General features: G+C 41.7%; 2 protein-coding genes across 8 annotated transcripts in view; one reads left to right on the plus strand and one right to left on the minus strand.

Moving 5' to 3' along the window:
• Positions 1–4244, minus strand: part of PATJ (PATJ crumbs cell polarity complex component) — a 359628-nt gene extending 355384 nt beyond the window's left edge. For 2 of the 5 annotated variants that reach the window (XM_041770680.1, XM_041770681.1), the window contains exon 1: positions 4091–4243. The gene's annotated coding sequence lies outside the window, so the exon portion shown is untranslated. Of the gene's footprint in view, positions 1–3116; positions 3228–3320; positions 3505–4090 lie in introns of those variants that run through there. The other 3 variants (XM_041770677.1, XM_041770678.1, XM_041770679.1) reach the window with 3 other exon arrangements.
• Positions 4245–10070: 5826 nt separating this feature from the next.
• The window catches only part of TM2D1 (TM2 domain containing 1), a 40332-nt gene continuing 35701 nt past the window's right edge, over positions 10071–14701 (plus strand). For all 3 annotated transcript variants that reach the window (XR_005990398.1, XM_041772244.1, XM_041772245.1), the window contains exons 1-2: positions 10071–10264; positions 12822–12895. Coding sequence is in view for 2 of the 3 variants with exons in the window: in XM_041772244.1 (XP_041628178.1) it covers positions 10098–10264; positions 12822–12895 (241 nt within the window). In the remaining variant the exon portion in view is untranslated. The remainder of the gene's footprint in view (positions 10265–12821; positions 12896–14701) is intronic.

Below are 14701 nucleotides of genomic sequence, written 5' to 3' on the forward strand. Positions count from 1 at the left end.
CACTCACCTCACAGAGACTTTACTCTTTTTTCTTTTTAAGTTTAAGTAATCTCTACACCTAACATGGGGCTAGAACCCACAACTCCAAGAACAAGAGTTGAGTTGAGTCACATGCTCCTCCAAGTGAGGCAGCCAGGTGCCTCCCACTAACCTCTTTTAACCTGAAGGCAGCTTTACAGATTCATGTAACCAATATACAGAGAATTCAAATATGAAATTCTTAAAACACACACTACCTTTATTCACAATATTGTCATTCGATGGGTTTTTAAACTATATAAATGGCCACCACACTATATATTTATCCTTCAGCAATTTGTTTTATCTTATCCTTACAGTTTTAAGATTTAGTCATGAGAATATATGCAGCTTCTTTATTCACTGTAACTAGTAAACAGCCTTCCACTGGAGGTATTTTTTCCCCCAATCTCCTGTGAATGAGAACTTAGATTGTTTCCTATTGGTGACAAACGCAAAAAAGGATTAGAACTAAATACCTACCTCACTAATCTGTTTTCCCATTGACTCAATAACCAATTCATAACATAAGGAATATTCTATACCCTATGAGCTTTGAAATCATGGAGACCTGGGATCTACTGCTAGGATCAGCTCTGTGTTCTTGTGCCAATTGTTTAAATTTCCCTATACCTCCAATTCCTCATTCATGAAAGAGTTAATGAAAATTACTACATACTTACAGTTAAAAGGACAAGATAAGGTCTCATAAAACATAAAGCCTGGCACACAGCCTACATTCAATACAGAGTAGCGACTACTGTTAGCAACAACATTGCTTTTCAATCAAAATTATTTAAAGTATTTTAGGGGCTTCAAAAAAACTAATAATTTTTTTAGCTGAGATTTTGCTGTGTACTCCATAATGGTTATTTCTCAGCAGACAGAACACAAATGTTCAGTAATGCAATAAACACAAGGGAGGGGAGAGTGGGAAGGCCAATAACTTGGGAATTTTAAAAACCTATTTATAAGTAGGAACATAAGTGCTTCAGTCAACTAAACCCTCTCAAGGATAAACATATTCATGGTGAATCCTAACCCAGTGCTGTTCAACAGAACACTGTGAACCACAAAAATAACTCCAATTTTTCTAGAAGCTGCTGAAAAAAGTTAAAAGCAACACAGAAAGTTAATTTTAATAATATATTTTACTTCACCCAATATATACAACCATTTCAACATGTAAATAATATTAAAATATTAATGAGGTATCTTTGTTTCTTTTACACTAAATCTAAAAAAAAAAAAAAAATCTGACATGTCTTTTACATTTGCAGCACCTCTCCATCCCAACTGGACCTATCTGAAGTGCCCAATATGTGGAAGTAGCTAACCATGTTGACAGCACAGTTTTTACCTATGGCTTTTCAGAAAGATCCCTGTACAGTTTTGTTTACCAGCTAAGATGGTGTCTAAGGCTTTTATCAAAGTAACTCACAAACTTCAGTTCTTCCCAATAAAAATAGCACAACTCCATTAACTTTGTCAGAATTTATCAGAGTGGAAGAACAAAAGGGGATAGAATATGGCTCACAGTTTTATAAGACACATTCTTAAACAGGATTTAATTTCAACCTCCCCGAAGCTCACTGAGGTAGATCATTTACAGATGGGAAAACAGAGGACCAGGGTTAAGTGACTTGTCAAGAGTTATATGGTAAGTGGACCCAGTACCATGTCTCCAAACCCCACAGGCTGCACAGCTGTACAAACGCAAAACATAAGTGGGCTCTTCATCTTCGGCAAAGATCCACCCCAATGACTGAAGTAAGAGTAATGACAGGCTCTAAATTTCTATTTGCACCAAAACTTAAAATGAGGGCTTTAAAAAAGGCATCCAAATCTATACAAAAACATCCGAGTACGAGCAAACCATAGATAGCAACGGTCAAGTGATCTCAAATATAAAGATGGAATAGTTTTGGCTCTCAAAAATTTACTACCAAGGTGAGCAAATCTTTACAAATTAAATTCCATTTTGGCTTCCCCAACCTAATGTATTTTTGTTAAACTTTAACAAAGCAAGGAAACTCAGACTACTTGATTGTTTAGTTTAAGGACCGTTACTAAATGTTTTTAAGTAAAAATACAATTCAAAGGATTACCGAAGGGACACCTGGGTGGCTCAATGGTTAAGCATTTGATCCCTGGGTCTAGGGATCGAGTCCACATTGGGCTCCCTGCATGGAACCTGCTTCTCCCTCTGCCCTATGTCTCTGACCACCCCACCCCCCTTTCTCTGTGTGTGTCTCTCACAAATAAATAAGTAAAAGCTTTAAAAACAACAACAACAACAACAAAGGATTACTGAATGCTGAACCCCTAAGAATCACAAGGTTCTAGCAGTAAACTTACTGTGGGAAAATACACAGGTTTCCCCTTTTAAGAATGCTAACTGAAAGACAAGATACCACAATTTTATTAGTGATTACTTTCAGTGATAGGTGAGTTTATTTTCTCCAATGTTCTATGACAAATATAGGTTAGCTTTATAGTTTAATATTAATAAATGAGTTAAACTTATTAAGGCCTTCAGAGGTGCCTGTTTGGCTCAGCCAGTAGAGGATGTAACTCTCAATCTCTCTGGGTGAGTTTGAGCCCCAATCTTGGAGGTAGAGTTTACTTTAAAAATAATAAAATAAATGTATTAAGGCCTTTAAACACAGATAAGAGCTTAATACAATTTCTTTTCCTTTTTTTTAAAATGTTTTCTCTTCCATTTTAAACACAACTATTATTCTAATGCCAAAGTCATCTTATGTGACTTTTACAGGATCTCAATTAGCAAGAGCAAATCTCTTCAGAACGGAGTCAACAAGTTCTATCTCATAAAGTACCTTCCAGCTCCGATATTTATTAACTTTTTAATTATTTTAAAAATGTAATAACCCTTATATAGGCGGCAGAAGCCCAGAAACATCAAGTTCATTTTAGTTAAAAGTCACAATCCGCCCGCCCCCTCACCCTTTTCTGATACAGCGCAATGAAGCAATTTGAGTTTTTAGGCTCACAAGCTTTTTTCTAAAAAAAAAAAAAAAAAAAAAAAAAAAAAAAAGATGTGTACAAATGAATTTGCAGCCAATAGGAGCTTATACCCTAGCATGTGATATCATCATTCTCAGCGTAACTGAGATTTCTTCTTCTTCCAGGTCTCCAGGAGGCTTCTTCAAGAAACACTTGGTTGTTGCGCACCTATCCTGGGCCAGACTCTAAACACACCTTAGGGGCAACTTAAAGACAAACAGGGCCCTGAAAGGCCAACCCTCTCGATCGCAGGGACAAACCAGTAAACAACTAACTCGAATCCAAAGTGGCAGGAGCCATCTGGAGCTGTGACGAAGTGCCAAATGAACACTCCTGGGGGAGAGGACTTTGGCCCCCTCCTGGGTGCGCCGCGGGGGGGGGGGGGGGAGGCCTTGCACATGTGCTCCTGAGCTGGACTCCAGGCAGGAAGGCAGCCGTGGCCCCAGAAGCTGGAAGCCACAGTACTTTCCATCGATCCTCCCCATCTAAAAAAAAAAAAAGCGAGGCTCGCAGAGCCCAGGGCTGACCGGCGGCCCGGGAACCCGGCTACGTGACCCGCCGGCCCGCAGGTGGGGCCGGGGCCGAGCCGTCCTCTCCGAGAGGATCCGGGGGCCCCGGGCCCCTCCTTCTGCGGCCCCGCGCCGGCCACCACCTGTTCACTCCTCTCACCGTCCCCGGTGGAGGAAGAGACTCCGCCCCGCTCGGGGGCCAGGCGCGGGCGGCGATCCGGGGCCAAGATGTGATCCCCGCCAGCCCCGGAACGGGAGCGGGCCGAGCTTCGAGCGCCGCCAGGGCCTGGCGAGGCTGCGCGGCTCCGCGGCCGGGGCCCCCGCGAGCGGGGCTCGGAGCGGGCAGGGGCGCGGGCGGGGGGGTCCCCGGGCCCCAGGGCGGCGCCCGCACCCTCCGCGGGGCTGGCGGGGCGCCCACCGCCTCCCGGGGGCGGGCGCAGGGCGCGCTGCGGGGCGGGGAGGCGGGCTCGGACGCCGGGGGCGCGGGGAGCGGCCCCGCCCTGCACGCGCCCGCCCCGCCGGGACCCCCGCCTTACCTGGGCTGGCGGCGGCGCGGCCTCGGGCCTGCCTCACCTGGGCGGAAGTGAGCGGCCCGGGTGACCGCGCCTCACCTGGCAGGCCCTGCCCTCACCGCGACCCTCCCCGCCCGGGGCGGGGCGCCGGGGTGGCGCGGGCGGCGACTCGGAGGCGGGAGGGCGGGGGCGGCGGGGGCGGCGGGCGTCCCTCTGCTGCAGGTGAAAGTGGCCTGGCTGGGGGCGGGTTAGAGAACCTGCGAAGGGAGGGGTCTGGGGGACGAGTGGGCAGGTGAGCCGCCGAGGGGTGCGGGCAGCCGGCGCCAGTGCGTAGGGAGAGCTGGCTGGACAGGTGTTGTAGGAGGGCTGCGGGGAGAGCGAGGCCCAAGGTCAAGCTAGTGCAAGGAGGATATGGATGAAAGCTCGGTCACACTAACTAGGCCCCCACATTCCCTTTCCTTTCAGTTCGGTCATCTCTCCCTTGTGTTTCCTATATGGGCTGATCCAACATAAAATGCTAAGAAGTACACCTGGGCAAATTTAGTTGGGGGAATAAAGGAATCAGGCAATATGGGTCTGCAATATGCCGGGCACTAGCTTATACATGCTGATGTGGAAAACAAGGCAGAAGAAAAAATACTGACTTTCCTTACCATCTACAGCCCATTGACAAGCCCTTGAAACAGGCAGAGAAACTGTATTCTAGGAACTCCGGTGCCTGGATGTTAATACCTTGCTAAGGGCAAGAGGCCATCTTAGCAGGGCCCCCAGGATCCTGTAAGTCTACTTTACCATATAAAAATTTCCTCTGGAAACTTAATCTCTACCCACAAGATACATGTTGGTAGTCATCCTCCAAGGATATGACCCGCTGATTTACATCTAAAAGGTCTCAAGCCTGAGAGTTTACTAAATAATAATAAATGACCTTTCCCAGTAATAGCCAGCCCCCTCCAGATCCTGGAAACTTTCTTTCCAAAATACCTGACAAAATACCTAGCAGGCTTACGCTATCCCTAACCCCTCCCAACTTGAAAGTCTATAAATGGGCCACTTCCTCTTGACCAGCATCAAGCTCTTCCTGCCCGTGTTATCCCCATGCTTTAAAAAAAAAAAAAAAAAAAAAAAAAAACACTTTTTTTGCACCAAAGATGTCTCAAGAATTCTTTCTTGGCTGTTGACTTTGAACCTGACGCATCTTTCCTACCTCATTTTCCATACCTCATTTTCTCTGTGAAGAAATTGATGAAGAGGGCAGCCCCGGTGACGCAGCGGTTTAGCGCTGCCTGCAGCCAGGGGCGTGATCCCGGAGACCCTGGATCAAGTCCCCAGGTCGGGGTCCCAGCGTGGCGCCTGCTTCTCCCTCTGCCTGTGTCTCTGCCTCTTCCTCTGTGTGTGTGTCTAAATAAATAAATAAATAAATAATAAAATCTTTTAAAAAAGAAAGAAAGAAATTGATGAAGAAACTGTGCTCCCTGATTTGCCCAAAGTTTGGGACGACATAGAATTTTCTGACTTTTAAATCCTGTGTTGACTTCACTGTACGTTTTAACATTTTTATTCTTTATTTTTTAAGATTTTATTTATTTATTCATGAGAGACACAGAGAGAGAGAGGCAGAAACATAGGCAGGCTCCCAGCAGGGAGCGGATGTGGGACTCAATCCTGGACCCTGGGATCACACCCTGAGCCAAAGGCAGGCGCTCAACCACTGAGCCACCCAGGTGCCCCATAAATAAAATCAACGGCTGAGGCTTCACCCTCTTCTTCTCCCTCTGCTCCTTCCTGTCACTCATGCACTCACACACTCTCTCTCAAAAAAATAAAATCTTAAAAAAAAAAAAAGAACTTTTATCCTCATAGCACAATTGAAAGGAAGATACGGAGATTTCCCATATACCTTTTACTCCCACACATGCACAGCTTCCTCCTCTACCTCCTCCACTACCACTACCAGAATGGTGTGTCTATTACCATTGATGAACCTGTATTGACAAATCATAATCACCCAAAGTCCACTTTTTACATTAAGGTCCACTCTTGGTGTTGTACATTCTATGGGCTTAAACAAACAGATAGTGACATGTATCTACCATTATTACAGTATCATATAGAGTATTTTCACTGCCTTAAAAATCATCTTGTGCCCTGCCTATTTATCCCCCGTTCACCCCCCCCAACTCCTGGCAGCCGCTGGTCTTTTTATTCTCTCTGTAGTTTTGCCTTTCCCAAAATATCAGATAGTTGCAATCATACAGTATATAGCCTTTTTACATCAGCTTCTTTTACTTACAAATATGCATTTAAGGGGCACCTGGGTGGCACAGCTGGTTGGGCACCTGACTCTTGGTTTCAGCTGTGGTTGTGATCTCAGGGGTGTGGAATCAAGCCCCACGTCAGACTCTGCTAGGCGCAAGGTCAGCTTGGAATTCTTTCCCTCTCTCATGGCCTCTCCCCCAGCACTTGAACTCTCTCTCTCCTAAAATAAATATTAAAAAAATATATATTTTAGGGCAGCCCCGGTGGCTCAATGGTTTAGCACCACCTTCAGCCCAGGGTGTGATCCTGGAGACCCGGGATCGAGTCCCATGTCAGGCTCCCTGCATGGAGTCTGCTTCTCCTTCTGCCTGTGTCTCTGCCTCTCTCTCTCTGTGTGTGTGTGTGTGTGTGTGTCTCATGAATAAATAAACAAAATCTTTAAAAATAAATAAATAAAATAGAGTCAGAAGGCCTGAAGAGGGAGTGTTCATGCCCTACCAACTTGAGGTCAATTGCAGACCCCCAAAAGAAGCCTATTTTACTACCCCAGCAAAAGGCAGGAAGATTTTCTCCTTGCCTAGCAATAGCCCAGCCAATGAGAAGCTGCCACAAGTCAACTAATGACAAACCATCACCAACCTGAACTCTCACTTGCCTCCAATGGACCTTTGTTCGAAGTAGTCCCTCTCAGCTTCCTCTCTTTTCTCTATAAAGTAACACTCATCTCTTTTGTTCTCCTAATTTGATGATGTTTTGCCATAATTTGCATGACTCAAATTGCAATTCCTCTTTTATTTCTGAAAAAAAAAAATTTGCTAGTGAAATAATTGACTTTTATTTTCAAGGTCAACAATGCCAAGGAGCTTAAATAGGATTTTGAATACAATACAGTGTTGTTGGTTCTTTTTTTTTTTTATGAAAGATTAATCAGAAGCAATATAAAAAAAAAAATGGATTGACAAACTTAGAGAAAGGGCCTGGAATCAAAAAGAAGGAAGAAGCCACTATAGCAAGGTAAATGGGAAATGAAATAAAATGTAGTAAAATTCCACCAAATATGCAGCAGACTCTAATAAATATCTACCAGGGATGCCTTGCTGGCTCAGTGGGAGGGGTATGTGACTCTTGATCTGGAGGTTGTGAGTTCAAGCCACATGTTGGGTATACAGATTAGTAAAACTAAATAAAACAAACAAACAAAAAGTCTGCCAGAGCTTTGATATTATGAGTTTATCATGAGAGGAAAAAAAATGTCCATCGAAGTGAAATGAAAAAGAAAAATTTTTGGAGAGCAACAACCTTTTATCTTATAATTCTTTTATTTTTTATTTTTTTTTTTTTATTTTTATTTTTATTTTTATTTATTTTTTTTTTATCTTATAATTCTTTTAACGTTTTTATCCTAACCATGGAAATGGGAGTCAGGTTGGTTTCTTTCTTTCTTTTGTTTTCCTAAGATTTTATTATTTTTAAAAGTAATCTCTATACCCAATGTGAGGCTCAAACTTACAACTCCAAGATCAAGCAATTGCATGTGCTACCCACTGAGCCAGTGAGGCACCCCCAAATTGGTTTCCTCAGGAAGTTTTGTGATGGGTGAAACAAACTGTCAATGTAATTAAGTCTATGCTAGAGTCTTAGAAATGGAAAGAGCCAATGTGCAGAGCCCTTAAATCCCAGAGGAACTTTGCTTCAGGCTTCACTAGTAATCTTCTTTCCTAATGTTTCTATACAGCAATTTCCATATCAGACTGTGGTATTCAGTCTTTTGCTTTCTAAACAGTTCTGTATAATTTACACATGACAAAGAAATTTGACATTGAAGACATACCAAGAATAGAAATTTAAGAATTTATTAAAATGAGATGTTATAATCATGTGATCAGAGACTATGTGCACAAAGAAATAAAGGCATGTATTTTACTGAGCCATAATAAAATAGATTAAGGGGGGGGGTAGGTAAGAAGAGGAAGTGATTTTTTTTGTTTGTTTGTTTATTTACTTGTATTTTTTTGGTGGAGAATGTGGGCAGTGACCTGAGAATGTGAATTTTCAAGTGTACCATCAGTTCAAGAGTTAAAAATTCTGGGATGCCTGGATGACTCAGCCGTTGATCCCAGCAGAGTCCCTCATCGGGCTCCCTGCATGGAACCTGCTTCTCCCTCTGCCTATGTCTCTGCCTCTCTCTCTCTCATTCTGTGTGTCTCATGAAGAAATAAATAAAATCTTTTAAAAAAAAACTGAGCGCAGAAATTCTAAATTTCCTATCACTTAAATCTTCAATTAAGCATAAGTATTTTAATTTGAAAATACCATAGTAGAAATGTGACTCTTGATCTTCCAGTTGTAGGTTCAAGCCCCATCTGGGGTGTAGAAATACTTTTAAAAATTAAAAATAGCATAGTAATGCCAAAAAATTGGCTTAAGAAAAATTTTAAATGTAGTTATATTACTAAAATATTACTGCTAATAATCTCCTCTCCTCCTATCCCAAAATGATACTTCTCATAGTACATTATCTAATTTACCTCAAAGTGTGGTCTCTGGATTAGCAATCTCAGCATCACTAGGAAACTCTTGAGACATGCAAATGATCCTGCCCCACCTTAAATTTTCATAACCAGAAACAAGATGGATCCCATTGTTGGTGTTTTTTTTTTTTTAAATATTTTATTTATGTATTGGGGAGAAAGAATGAGCGAGTGAGAGAGAGCAAGCACAAGTGGGGGCAGAGGGAGAGGGAAGGGGAGAAGCAGACTACTGGATGAGCCAAGATCCCTGATATGGGGCTTGATCCCAGGACCTGAGATCAGAACCAGAGCTGAAGGCAGCTGCTTAACCGGCTAAGCCACCCAGGGCCCCTCCCCGCCACATTCTTGGGGTTTTACCAAACCTACCAGAGAACTCTGATGCTCCCTAAAATTTGAGAACCACTGCATAATGCAATTCTTCAAAATTAGTGCTACTGTGAATGAAGAGGACCAAATTCAAATATTTTTACGTTAGAGAAAATGTCTTACTCTCACTAAAGAAAATAAACCTGTTGCCCAGTAGAAAAAAATATCCCCATTACTGAACTTTCAGAATATACAAAAATTAGGAAAGAAGGAGCAAAAAAACCTTCAACTTTCCACTTAGTGTAGTGGTAAATTCTTTAATCTCCTTTTCTTACAGGCCCTTTCGTTCGCATAAATGCCCACTATTAAAAATAAAAGTGTAATGCCTATTTTTGTGATGGGCTCCTTAAATCCGAGCCTTCCACAAATTCTTCTCTAAGCCAACAGACAGGTCATTATATCCTAATAGTTAGAGCACAGTTTCTGAAATCGGGCACACATCAATTTGATTCCAATTCAGTAACTAGCGTCGACATGCTTTGCAGCGTCTTTGAGCCTGGCTCTTTTTTTTTTTTTTTTTTTTTTTTTTTGAGCCTGGCTCATTATCTGTAAACCCAAATCCTAGCAGGACTAGCGGAGATAATGTTTGTAAAGCGCTTAACAAATCGCCGGGGGCCGCTGGCACTTTTATAAGTGGAAAAGTCACAGCAAGATTAGCTCAGCAGCGGATGCAGGGCTGCGGATTCTCAAAGCGAGCCTTCCTGGGGATCCGCAGCTCTCCCAGGTAAATCCCCCGCCCTGAAGGGAAAAGAACCCGTCTGCAGCCGGAGCACGGTCCCTTTAAGAGTAAGAGCTTCGCTCGCTCCGCCCTTTTCCCCGCCTCCGTCTAGGCAAAGGCGGAACCGGAAGTAGCGGGGGACGCGCCGGTCCCCAGCATGGCGGCCGCCTGGCCCTCGGGGCCGCCTGCTCCGGAGGCCGTGGCCGCCCAGCTCCTGGGTGTCTTGTGGTTCGTGTCAGTCACCACGGGACCTTGGGGAGCGGCTGCCATCGCCGCAGCCGGTGGCGAGGAGACGCTTAAGTGCGAGGACCTCAAATTGGGACAATATCCTCTGTGAGGAACCCCCCCCACCCCCGCCGTGGAGGCGAGGTAGCTTAGGGGCCACGCGTGGAACGCGGCCCTCAACACGGGCCAGGGGTGTGCTTAGGGGACGGGTGACCTGTGCCTTCTAGTGACGGGCGGACCCCGGGAGGGGAAAAGGGATGTGGGGGTGGGAAGGACAGAGACCACCCGGTGTGATTTCCTGGGGGTATTACTGGTCCTTGGCGCTTCCTCTTTTGGTCCACCTATTTATTTATTTACGATCCAACTTTCTTTCTTTCTTTCTCTTTCTTTTCCTTCCTTCCTTCCTTCCTTCCTTCCTTCCTTCCTTCCTTCCTTCCTTCTTTCCTTCCTTCCTTCCTTCCTTCCTTCCTTTCTTATTTCCAGTGGGTTTATTTGTTTAACAAACGCCTAGGTCCTGAAGTATGACGATCCAACTTCATTCATTCATTCATTCATTCATTCATTCATTCATTCATTCATTCATTCATTTCCAGTGGGCTTATTTGTTTAACAAACGCCCAGGTCCTGAAGTATGACGACCCAACTTCATTTATTTATTTATTTATTCATTCATTCATTCATTTATTCATTCATTTCCGGTGGGCTTATTTGTTTAACAAACACCTAGATCCTGAAGTATGCCAGGCCCTGTTCTAGGCATTAGTAATCAAAAGATCGATATGCTCTACGCCAGAACTTTGCCCACTTGGGGGCGGAGACAAATACGTTGTTAACCGTACAGCCAGGTGTATGGCCCAAGGTATTACTAACTGCGAATTACCTGATAACATTCTCAAACTCCGTGAGATGCCTGACTGTCAAGGGGGCAGATTATCGCCCCGCGTTGCAACCGTGGGCCAGTTATCTGAACTCTTATTTTCTCTTGGGTAAAGATGTAGGTAGCAGTAATACCAACTTAAAGGTTTGTTGTGAGAAATGAGTGCAGGTTAAAAAAAAGAGAGAGAGAGAAAGGAATGAGTGCGGGTGAATCATATAGGGAAATGCAGCTGGCACATAATAGGGACTAGTTGTGTTCTTTATTTACAGATGAGAAAACTGAAGCTGAAGGAGTTGAGCGTTATCTGTGCATTGTAATAGCTCCGATGAAGGGAGGAACAATATGACATGGGAATTACAGTCCAATTCAGATGGCTACTTTTGTACAAAAGTAGATCGTTTCATACAAATTATAGAGCAGAAAAATTAAGGGAAGCCGGAGATAGAAAGATTCTAGGAGACAAAATTTTTATTTTTATTTATTTTATTTTTAAGATTTTATTTACCCATGAGACACACACACACACACAGAGAGAGAGAGAAAGGCAGAGACACAGGCAGAGGGAGAAGCAGGCTCCACTTGGGGAGCCCGACGTGGGACTCGATCCCCGGTCTCCAGGGTCAGGCTCTGGGCTGAAGGCAGCGCTAAACCGCTGAGCCATCCAGGCTGCCTGGAAACAAAATTTTTAAATTAAAATTCAATGCTATAAAAAAAAAAAAATTCAATGCTATAGTATTTTCATGTGAGTTGGGGGAGAGGCGGCCATTATTAGATGCTTACACAATAGCTCTAATTTGCTGAATTCCATTATATTTGGAGTTTGAGAATCACTGACCTATAAGTTGAGTCTTTTTTTTTTTGGCAAAAACGTCAGAGTGATGCTAAGAAATAATTGGATGGTGTGAAGAGTTGTACGATTTGAACCCTAGAGAGATGTGGCTGCATTTGGTGATGGTAACTGGAAAATGTCTGTTACATCTGTCCTGAAGATGAGGTTTCCAGTAGTGCTTAACAAACCTTAAACAGATGTCATGTTCTGTTTCCAGAGACATCTTGTGAATACCTTATTTATCCCATTTTAGTGTCAATAAAATATTTAGGAAACAAAAGCCACCCACAAGCGTTTTGAGCATCTAATAGAGGCAGTTTTTAGACCTGTTTTCAAAAGCTTAAAATCCTGTTGGGGAGACCATGTAGACACCCCTAAAAACTATCTTCCCTGGAGTCTAATGGAAAGTGCTCTAGACTTGGAATCTGGAAACCTAATTTTACTCTGTATCACTTGTTACATGACTTTGAATAGGTCTCTCAAACTTTGAGCCTCAATTTGTGCCTCTGTAATATGAGAATAATAGTATTTACCTTACAGGGTTATTTGTGCTCCATGAAGTTATGTATGTTACCATCCTGTGGGGGCCCATAAATTAGTTCAGTCAAGTCTCCGAAAACTGATTATTTTTAACCTGAAGCTTTTTTATAATACTTTGGTAAAGATTTTAATTTCCATTTTTCCTTTCTGCTTTATGCTTAATCCCTGACTGATGATCTTTAAGGAGGGCATCCTTTACTAGTACTTTCAGTATGTATTAGGTTAATATACTTAATGTCCCAGTATTATGAACAATGCTAAAAGTGTATTTGTGGTTGGGTTTGTTGCTCTGGACCAACTAACAGCTTTTCTTTACATGTGATGTAACCATGAGTATATAATACAAGATATTAAAGACAAGATGATGTTTTGTGTTGGAATGCCATTCATATTTCCTTAACTTTTCTCACATATATTTGTAAAGATCCAAAAATAAATGATGCTACACAAGAACCAGTTAACTGTACAAACTACACAGCTCATGGTAAGGCTTCCATAAGCATGTTTTTAAAAATAATTTTTGAAACATTATTTTATAAATCAGTGTATGATCACTAAAAGTAATAAAGGTGTGCTTTTTCTTGAGTTATAATATTATTCAGTTTCCAGAACAACTTAAAATTGGAGAACTGGCTAAGGGTTGTTAATATTTAATTTAAGAAAAATGTTGGTTATATGAACCGGAGAGTTTTATATTTTCATTCTTTTTTTAGACTTTTGAAATTGGTTTATGTAGCTTATGCAAAGATGCTTCTTAAGTTAGATTTTTAATTACTTGAAAAGAGCTTGAAATGAGATTGAATAAGCCCCAATGAGAAGTTATATCACCCATATTATACAGTTATAAAATTACTCGGGTACATCCTAAGTATGAAAACAGTACAGTTAAGATTTTATATGTGCATCAGTGTTTTCTTTTTCTTCTCTTCTCGGTATTATAGAGATGTTTGGATAATAGATACCACCCTCAGCCTAATGATTTGGGGGAGCTTCTGTTATTCTAAAATATGTAGCATGCCAGATAAAAACTAAAAAGGGGTATGTGTCAGAAAGGAGGACGACAGATGTATATTGAAACTAGTCTTCTTGTTTGGCATGGTACATAATGATGGCAGTTACATGGTATTATTTTGAGAAAAGAGCACCTATTGAATATATACTGATTGTTTTATGTGTTAGGCAGGGAATAGGACAGTAATTGATGTTTTCCTTATAAGTAAAATATCCTAAATAGATTCATTATGTAAATGAGGTTAAAGGAATTATTTTTCTTACAGCAAAAAACTTTCATGTTTTTCTTTTTTTTTTAACTTCATGTTTTTCAACATATTCAAATAATTGACCTCTTGATTATGAATTTGTATATATTTTAAAGAGCAGATCTTCTTTAATCTTGTAATATCATTACATTTTGGTACACTACTAGCCCAATTATGGTCAACAAAGATATTTGAAAATAGACTGTGTTAAACTTATAATTGCCATTTAGCTACTATTCTGAAGTAGTAAAATTTTACCACAGAAACAGTATAGAGGGAATCCCTGGGTGGCTCAGTGGTTTAGCGCCTGCCTTGGGCTCAGGGCAAGAGTCCTGGAGTCCCGGGATCAAGTCCTGCATCAGCTCCCTGCAGGGAGCCTGCTTCTCCTGCCTGTGTCTCTCTGCCACTCTCTCTGTGTCTCTCATGAATAAATAAATTCTTAAAAAAACAAACCGGTAATATGTTTCATATATATATATGTATATATATATATATGATTTGTATAGCAGATATTGCTTAATATGTATACATTTATTTAGTTTAGATGTGTTAAAGGAACTTTTTTTTAGTTAATTTATAAGTATACTCTGGTTTGCCTGTTTTACAGTTTAGTTGTTTATATTGTGCTTTTGGAACACAGAATAGAGTTAACATATATAATGAAGACTCAGCTTTCAGATACTCAGTCATTCCCATGAAAGATACTAGAAATGTGTGAATACTGTTGTGACTCAGGTATCTAAATTAGGAAGCAGGCAGCCACCTATCTCAAAAAAGCATTTTCTAGCATGTAGGGTTCTTTCCAGGTGTGAGGATTTTGAAGGAAGTATTATAACTAAAAAGAATAGTTTCTGCCCAAAAGAGCTTTGCCCTTCATTTAGGAGTCTCTTATATAAAATAAGTTTTAATCCACTGTGCAATTATTGGCAAATAAGTTTATAAGCATACAAAATGAAATGATCAGACTAGTAGAAAGTAAACAGACTTGGAAGCATTGTGGTACTATTATGGCCTATCAGGTAGGTACTCAT

The sequence above is a fragment of the Vulpes lagopus genome, chromosome 10, assembly GCF_018345385.1.
Source record: "Vulpes lagopus strain Blue_001 chromosome 10, ASM1834538v1, whole genome shotgun sequence".
In the NCBI taxonomy this organism is placed as follows: Eukaryota; Metazoa; Chordata; class Mammalia; order Carnivora; family Canidae; genus Vulpes; species Vulpes lagopus.